The sequence below is a fragment of the Xyrauchen texanus genome, chromosome 41 (genome assembly GCF_025860055.1).
Source record: "Xyrauchen texanus isolate HMW12.3.18 chromosome 41, RBS_HiC_50CHRs, whole genome shotgun sequence".
NCBI lineage: Eukaryota > Metazoa > Chordata > Actinopteri > Cypriniformes > Catostomidae > Xyrauchen > Xyrauchen texanus.
The window spans coordinates 11,553,191-11,562,851 of NC_068316.1; the positions used below are offsets into that span (position 1 = coordinate 11,553,191).

The 9,661-nt window shown below is 36.3% G+C and overlaps 1 protein-coding gene across 1 annotated transcript in view; it reads right to left on the minus strand.

Moving 5' to 3' along the window:
* Positions 1–801, minus strand: part of map3k15 (mitogen-activated protein kinase kinase kinase 15) — a 41,880-nt gene extending 41,079 nt beyond the window's left edge. The window contains exon 1 of the mRNA XM_052114090.1: positions 17–801. Coding sequence (XP_051970050.1) covers positions 17–323 — 307 coding nt within the window. The 5' untranslated portion in view covers positions 324–801. The remainder of the gene's footprint in view (positions 1–16) is intronic.
* Positions 802–9,661: the final 8,860 nt, after the last annotated feature.

Sequence of the window (9,661 nt, forward strand, 5' to 3'; positions counted from 1 at the left end):
TCCCATGTTAACTCACCTGCGTCATAAAATGTATCAAGCACCGATGTCTCTCCAAAGTCTAAGCGTCCAAAAGTCACTGTGGTTAATATGGCACTCTCTGCGTCGCATGAGCGTTGGAGACACTGCAGCGCCCCGGACTCTGGGCTGTTGGCAGCCACTGCCTTCAGTCCATCATTCAGCACATAAACCGCCCGCAGGGACCGCTGTTTGTTCACCGGACTCGGGCTGGGGACATCGGTTCTGTCCAAGCCTGCAGACATGGAACCCGCAGCGGTGTGATCTCCACCAGCCTCTGTTGTAGGTTGATTAGACATGATCTCCATAGTGCGAGTAATTGTCCCCTCTGCGCGGTCTTCTTTTCTTTCCGCCGTTAATCAATCATGAATAACCAATGTTTACTGCGCACCTGTGGCACGGAGAGATGCGTGGCTGTGACGTCCAGCGTCTCGCGATTCATTAAAGCAGCGCGCATCACTACATATTATAATCGATCGTCCAGTCCTGGTCCAGTTGTATCTCGTTTGCACCTCAGAGACCGAGGAACTTTTTTTGCACCAACAGTTATGCAAGTATCAAAAACGCAGCTCTTTACAAAATGATATCCACTTGTTTGCTGGTTGAGAAAGTTAGACACCAAACTTCTTGTCAAAGACGCCACTCGTTTACCATCATCTTTGAGGAAGTCATTCCACTCCTTCTAGCCTCTTAGAAAACTGCACAATTTGATCATTTCCTCAAATGTGTATTTCATAAGAGAATTGCGTAAATCCAGCGGACAGTTTTGACTTTTCCCCTTGCTGCTGTCACTTCATGTTCAGTCAATATTAAATCAACCGGTGCAAATGTCTAAATATAAAACTTGCCCCTGATACGCGCATGGCAAACTAAATAGCTATGCCACAACCAGACTGAGCGAGGCTAGTTCAGAAAGTAGGCGACTTCGCGTGACTCCTCTATTTAATCCTAATGGCAGCGTAAACAAAATTGAAATTATAGTACTAGCGAGAGGTTGGGAAATGTGCAATTTTGAATACCTTTTGATATCAAAAAAGTATATTAATCTCAAATTAGTTTCAATAAACAGCATGTTTCCATTGTGACAAAAATACTGTACCAGGGCACATTGTCACAAAATGTCGGGTCAATAATGGTGTAAATAATGTTCAATATATTTTTGTCGACAGGTGCAGTAAGCCATTTTTATGGAATGGTATGCAGAAAATGTTCATTCTCCCTGAAAGATATGCCTGCAATTAGTATCGTGATATCTCACATAGTGACAGAACTAAAGAGCAAACCGGAAGACAGACGTTTTGATCAGCCAATCAGTAGACGTTGATGTGCTTTCTGCCTGTCAATCATTTTGCACATTCTCTTTGTTTAATAGTTGAAGCCAAACATAAAGATGTATTGTCATATTCAAATTCATAACGGTTGTCAGCTGAGGTCGCCATTTTGTTGTGTTTGACAACAACCATGAAATGTGATTGTCTCAACCTATCTTTGGAGAGCCTGTTTTCGAAGAAGGGGGCGTGTCTAATTCAACTCCTGGAAGTTCCAGAACGGCTAAAACCACTTGCAGCACCTGTAAAGGTGCACTCAAGTAACTTTTGTCTTTGCGTCATCTTGGACTTACACTGACACCTAGCGGCTTGGATGTAGCATAATTTAAAATCAATAGTTTTCAGTTTCAGATGCCATTGTAGAAATTTTGTGTTCACAGTCAGCCATGATTACTTTAATCAATGAGTGAAAGTGTCAAATAACAGGACGGTTACTGAGATTAAGCGAGTAGTATTCGGTTGGTCATGTGATTCTAACATGGCAGCCGTCATGTGTGGACCCTCTCCATGTAGAATAAAACAGCTTATATAAGGTTACTGATATGACTGGAGTCTTAATTTTAATGTGAGTGGTCATGATATTCTACATACAACGATCAGCCACAACATTAAAACTACCAGCCAAATATTGAGTAGGTCCCCCTCGTGCCGCCAAAACAGCGCCAACCCGCATCTCAGAATATGAGCATTTTGAGATGATATTCTTCTCACCATAATTGTACAGAGTGGTTATCTGAGATAACTTAGACTTTGTCAGTTTGAACCAGCCTGGTCATCCTCAGTTGACCTCTCTCATCAACAAGGCTTTCTGTCCACAGAAATTTCCTTCATTGGATGTTTTTTGTTTTTGGCACCATTCTGAGTAAACTCTAGAGACGGTTGTGTGTGAAGATCCCAGGAGATCAGTAGTTACAGAAATACTCAAACCAGCCCGTCTGGCACCAACAATCATCCATACGATTATCTAATCAGCCACTCGTGTGACAGCAGTGCAGTGTATAAAATCATGCAGATACGGGTCAGGAGCTTCAGTTAATGTTCACATCAACCATCAGAATGGGGAAAACAATTTGATCTCAGTGATTTGTACCATGGCATGACTGTTGATGCCAGACGGGCTGGTTTGAGTATTGGTGGTTTAATGTGGCTGATCACTGTATTTTGCAAAATTAAAGTTCATGTCTTTAGGAGTTAAACTTTTTTTAATGAGGAAAAAATTATTGAGTGCACCTTTATGGTAGGCAATGGGCCTTTACAGAAATTGAATTTTACTTGTGTTAAAGGTGTGACAACTAGCCCCGGTCTCCAATATATACAGTATTAGATTAAAGTTGACATAAAGTATGAATATAAAGGGTTCAGTACTTGTGTCCCCAGTTTATGCGTCAACCCTGTTACCAACATAACTCCCCCTTTAAGGAATAGTCCGGGTTCAGTACAACTTTAGCTCAACCAACAGCATTTTTGGCATACTATTGATTACCACAATAGTTCCTGTAATAAGGGCTCTGTAAGTCGCTTTGGATAAAAGCGTCTGCCAAATGCATAAATGTAAATGGTGATGGTGGAGTGGTGGTGGTGAAGTGGGCTAAAGCACATAACTGTTAATCAGAAGGTCGCTGGTTCGATCCCCACTGCCACCACCATTGTGTCCTTGAGCAAGGCACTTAACTCCAGGTTGCTCCGGGGGGATTGTCCCTGTAATAAGTGCACTGTAAGTTGCTTTGGATAAAAGCATCTGCCAAATGCATAAATGTAAATGTAAGTTATAGCCAATTTTACAACTTCGTAGCCATGATGATGTAATTTCAACAAACGCTAAAACCCCCAAATTACTGTAAAAATGACAATTAAAAAATGTTTACAGTTCAAAAAATACATTAGTTAACAGAATAATTAATTTAAGTGCTTTTATTAAATTATAAGCTATATAAATAAATTAAAATTTCTGTCTTTAAACCCTCCAAAAATGGTCACCATTCACTTCCATTGTAAGTGCCTCCTGTAACCTAAATCTTTGCTGCATCTTTTTTATTTTTTCAAAAGAAAAGGAGGGACGAGACAAAATATATATTTTGTCATCAACATTATGCCACAAATGCTGCCGATTGAGCTCAACTTCTACTGAACCCAACATATTCCTTTAATAATAGGCTATTCCATGATTCAAATAATCGACATTCAAACAAACGACATTAGCATCTTTTCAGTAAGTGAACTCTGCAGGGACAAGGAAATGTCTTTTTGTTATGTCCTTATGGGACAAACATAAAATGTCAACCCTGTTACTTATTAAGGAAAACAACAGATTTTTTTAAAAGTAGATATTTCTTCTGTGTGGTCATGGTGTAATGCTGAGTTTCATTCACTGTCCAAAAATCCAGAAAAAAAAAAAACTGTCAGCTGTGGTTGCCAGAATAATTATGTAAAAAAATACAGTAAAAATGTCAACAACTTTACAGAACAACCAGTACATTTTGGTTTAAAACTGTTGTCATGACCATGATGGCATGGTAAAAAAGATTCTGTTAACTTTTCAGTAAAAAAGTAATAAACTTGATATTAAACTTCTAAAACTGTAAAAATGTGCTTTTTACTTTATAAGGTATTGTTAATCACCGTAATAATGACAGAAGAGCACACGATGACATGAAGTTCACAAATAGTGGCTCTTCCAGGAGCAATGACCAATAAATATTTACTCAGTGTTACTCACACAAACACAACACCATGTGCTACCATCAGGATGTGAGATTTAAATAATGCAGCAAACATTTACTTAACTACATTAAATATAATACAGAACACCCCAATGTACGTAACTAATATTAAAAATAAGAAGAAACATAACTATTCCCATAAAATATCATTAAATATGATGGGTCATGCAAGGAATTGTGGGAACGCCCAATTATTTTTTACTGTAATTTTAACAATAATTTACTGTTAAATGTACATCTACTCTCTTGTTAAACATTTAATTTTTACCATAAATTATACAGGAAAATCCTACTTTTTATATCTAAAAATTTTATCAATTAAAGTAGCATTTTTACAGTCTTTTTATCGTTAAAATTACAGATTTTTTTTTTCAGTGTTGCTTGTTTGCAGTAGTTCCTCATTCACAATATTTATCTTCAGGGCAAAGAACTCAAAGCTGTCAGATCTTTTTGTGTGTATTTGACAAAAAACAAACACTGGGTCTGTTATGGTCCGAATTTCCTGTGTTCATTGCGCAAAACATCTGGGTTACGTAACCTCGGTTCCCTGAGACATTGTTTCAACAAGGTTGTGTGGAACGACACATGAATTTTGGAGTCAAAAATATCAAGAATTTTTCTCAGGGTTACACCACATGAACAAAATTAGCCTTTTCATGAACGTGTCAAAATAAATATCAGATATTTTTTAAGCATCTTCATTTCAACATCGGTTGACTGCTGGGGATTCCCATTTCTCCCATTCATTTGAATAGAAGTGGCCCGTCAATTAGGAAATAGTCTCAGTTCCAGTGTTTATCTCAGCAAACTAAATACTGACTAAACACTATTTTACTGTGTTTTATTGTTTTTATGGTCAACAACAACAAAATGGCTATACCTACCTACATGTTGGTTATACCCAAAGATTTTGATTTGGTGGACAAATATGAATCATATTTTAAAACAACTGTTTCACTGTTTATTTTTTTAAAGAAATAACAAAACAAATATCATACGAATATTTGTATACGAATATACGAAAATTTCATCAAAATGGTGGTGGGGGTACAATAAACATAACAATTCTCAAGAAGTGGACACCAAGGGTTTTTTTTTGCTGTTGCCCCGTTTGCGTTTGTATTATTTTATTTCTTAAACAATTATTTTAAGAACATATCATTATATTATTTACAATGCACATATTTTAATGATATTTTAGGGGGACAACCCTCAGCCCCGACCCCCCATGAAATTTTTTTATTTAAGCCCCAGAAAAAATATCAATATGACTGTAATGTCAGAAATTGAAAATATGCTCATTATAGAAGTAGGCCTACGTAAATGGTTTATGTGAATTGCATTTTTTGTGTATTTTTAATTTAAAAGAATCATGACAAAAATGAGCATCACTTCATTGATCCTTAGAACACATAGTAATATATATGCACCTGTTACCCTCCGTTATTGTATTTTATGAAGAATCTTGTAAAAAGAATCCACATTGTGATCATGAAAAAAAAATTTTTTTTTCTAGATCGATCGCCCACTGCAGACATGCATTTTCTACTCCAATCTACTACCTGACCATGTTTTAAAATGCATGCAACATTTGAAAACTTGTGTCATAAGTTTCATGTGAACACTAGAAAGGACAAGTCAACCCATCGCCAATTCCGACATACCTGTTTTACAGTGTTTTCAGAACACTGGTGCTGCAGTGGAGAGAGAGAGAGAGAGAGCTCACGCGCTCAAGGTTGCCATATTGTGGGACTAGAGCTTCACCCTGGCAACACATATCCAAACTGTACAACTGTCAAGATTTGACAAGGGGATCTCACCTATAGAAATCTGGCAACCTCACACATCTCGAAATCGAATACCTGGCTAATCGTCCCTTTTTAAAGACTGTTATTTATCAAACATTGTTAATAAACAAAAATGTATTAAAATTAAAGATTTTTTTTCTTGCATGATTATTTCTAAGTAATACATGACACAATTGATCTAAAGGGGATGGTAAGGTTGGTGGTATTACAATGGGGGTGCTTTTTGGTATTTCTTGCAACAAGGAAGATGGTATCCCCTTTCATCCCCCCCTCAACTCCAGCCCTGGTTGTAACACATTTAGCTATACTGCACAAATACTGACCAGATTAAACATGCCATATCTTCACATGAGATGCCTTTCTTCTTTTTGTCTACCAGCAAAATAAATCTGTATTCACTGTTCCTATTTTTCACAGTATGTGAAGACAAGGAGCACATTTGTAAACTACACAGGACAGTTTAATAAGGGACTTAAGATATCTATATCTGTCTGTCTATCAATCCACCTATCCATCCAACTGGGCTCTAAACAAATGACTAAAGTGACCTGTTTTGCTCACTTCTCCTGGTTTTACCTCTAGATAGAAGCACTGATCTTTTCGTGTGTGATGAACTGTGATTTGACCCTCCTGGGAGACACAGCCATCTGCAGGCTTCTCTGAACGGCCTCCAAGAGACCTAATCCACAATCACCATAAAGAGCATTGAATGTCTAAGGATGATATCAGAGAATGTCTAAAGCCCCGTACACTTCACGCAGCGACTAGACGTGGGCGTGACGAGCGACACGACGAAGATGAGGCAAAAAAAAAAATATATAAGCTTTTTGTTTTGTGATCTCATGTCTGAAAGGGTTTCAAAGTATTGTGAGATCGGCATTACAAAAGGTAATATATGAGGGTTAATTTTAGTTATTTTTGTCTTATGAATATAACACTTTGCCAAAATAATTAAAAGATTATTAAAGTAATTTTGTTTTTCAGAAAAATATGGGTTTAATTTTAACAAATTAAAATGTTAAAAAGTAAATGTAAAAGTTTTGTTTAATTTGTTTGTCATGTCTATTTTAAAGTCAGTCCAATAAGAAAGAGAAAAAGGGCAATAATAATAATAAAAAAAAAAATCTTCAAATAGAAAAGTTTAACTTGATGCAAATGATGAGCGACTTTCGGGAGCGAGAACCAATAGGAGTGAAGACTGTGTCAGTGGAGCTCACATCATCCGTCTCCTTTGAGTAGGGGTGTTCGATTTCGACGAGTGTTTTGGAGTCGACTCCGATTCCCGACAATATATATATATATATATATATATATATATATATATATATATATATATATATATATATATATATATATATATATAGTCTTATTGTGTATTTCTACTTATGTTTTCTATTCGCTTCTTATTTGTATTATATTTATTATTATTATTATTATTAGGCCTATGTCTGTTTTGTTGTTGCATTGTTTGTGCGCTGGAAGCTTCTGTCACCAAGACTAAATTCCTTGTATGTGTAAGCATACTTCACTGTCACACCCTCTCTTTCTCTCGCTCTCTCTCTCTCTCTCTCTCGAAGGACGCACATTAATTATCTCTCATTCATTGTCGGCAATGCCCAGATCTGATTTGGGGATTTCACCTACTATAGAAATCTGGCAACCTCACACATCTCAAACTCGAATTCTAACCTGGCTAATCGTCCCTCTTTAAAGACTGTTATTTAACAAACGTATTGAAATTAAATATTTTACTTGCATGATTACTTCTAAGTAATACATGACACAATTGATCTAAAGGGGATGGTAAAGGGGTTGGTGGTTTTAGGTACAAGGGGGTGCTTTTTGGTATTTCTTGCAACAAGGGAGATGGTATCCCCTTTAAATGTAAAAAAATCTGTATGCACTGTTCCTATTTTTCAGACAAATTCAGGAGCACATTTGTAAACTACACCAGGACAGTTTAATATGGCACTTAAGATATCTATATCTGTCTGTCCGTCTGTCTGTCTGTCTGTCTGTCTATCTATCAATCCACCTGTCCATCCTAAAAAAATGACTAAACAAATGACCTGTTTTGCTCACTTCTCCTGGTTTTACCTCTAGAAGCTCTGATCTTGTATTTTTGTGTTTTCACCCATGCACATGATCTCACATTATCTCTCATTCAAACGCACATGGTGTTTGTAGAGGATTTGATTGGTTCTTAAGAACGCCAATTCATTATTTTGAGCCAATCACAACGTCCTGTTCATAAAGTCAGTCGAATGCAAGCAAGACAGGGAAGTTCAAGTTTCTGTGAGCGATTTCACTGTTCTATATGATCAGTCTGTAACCACATAAACGGATATAATAAAAAATGATGCATGGAAAAGAAATAGTTGGCAGGTTGTGTGAGTTTGATTCGTAGGCTACATTGATAGTTCGTTCATCTTAATAATGTTATGATGCATTGAGCACTGCTGCAGTTCATTTAAAAACACTCTCTCCTACAAAATATGCATTTTTGGGACAAGAAAACTGATTCCTTGTTAAATTAGAAATGAAATCGTAGTTTTACTTTAAAAATGCCTAATCTATGAGCATGTTTTCAAAAGACACGGCCAGACGTGCAGCAGTACAAACGCCCTCTAGTGACATCACAATACAGAGAATAGCGACATCACGCGATGAAGTCGCTGCATGTGTGTACGGGTCATTAAATGTGTTTGAGAGGAAGGTCCATAAGCGCATTAACTGCAGACTGTGTATATATGTGAGAGCAGATTGAATGTTTGTGTGTGTAGGTTGTGATTGACGGTGATGAATCTGAAAGATGGTGTATCTTACCCTGTCTACAACATCCCACAAATATGTGACGATTAAAGCTTAACAACAATAAGCCCACCACAAACAAAACAGATTTCAAAGAAATAAAAATGTAACCACAGATCAGATGGTTGACGCTATTGTGTTAGGACTACAATGATTTTTCATTTAGCTGGAATGGTAAATGAGCTTTAAATTAAAGATATTCTTTCTCCCTTAGGTCAAATACAAATAAAAATGTCCAAATGAGTGAAAAGAAAAATATTTTACATTTTAAAACGTGTGTGCCAATTTATTAGGAATGTAAATTTTTTAACCATTTTCAAAGAAAGTTCAGATTTAATGACTCTAAAAATGTGAACTGGTATGAAGTAAAAAATATATATATGATTGAATAGATATGAATGTACACATATATTCACATTATATTCAGGCATAGGTTTCCAAACATATTTTTCAATGTTTTTTTTTTTTTGCAAGTATTGTGATTTTTGGAATTATGAATATACCTGTAATGAAGTGTGCTGATGTCATTCAACAACCTGAACCAAACTTGCCATGTCATAGAAAGGTCAAATGATCTGATATCTGATACAAGAGACTTACAGTTCTTGCCAGATGTCTGCTCTGTTTTTCAAACATTAATTATATTATGCAAAATTACATAATTTAAACTACTTCATTTTGAACTTCACTTTACAACAATTTCAGGCCATAAGATTTCTTAATTACAAACCTCCTTGACATTTTTTTATGCCCCACAAAAACATATATAAATAATTTTATTGAAAACATGTTAACTTTTAATGGGGTATGTTCAAGTCAATGTCTTACTTGAGAAAAAAAAAGACAATGAGCTTCACCTCATTGACCCTGGTACAGAATTGTAATAAAGCACCATCTTGTGGTCAGAAGACTTTGAGTGGGTTAATGAGACTACACGATTAACCTAAGGAACAAAATCACTGCAATAGCATTTTCTGAA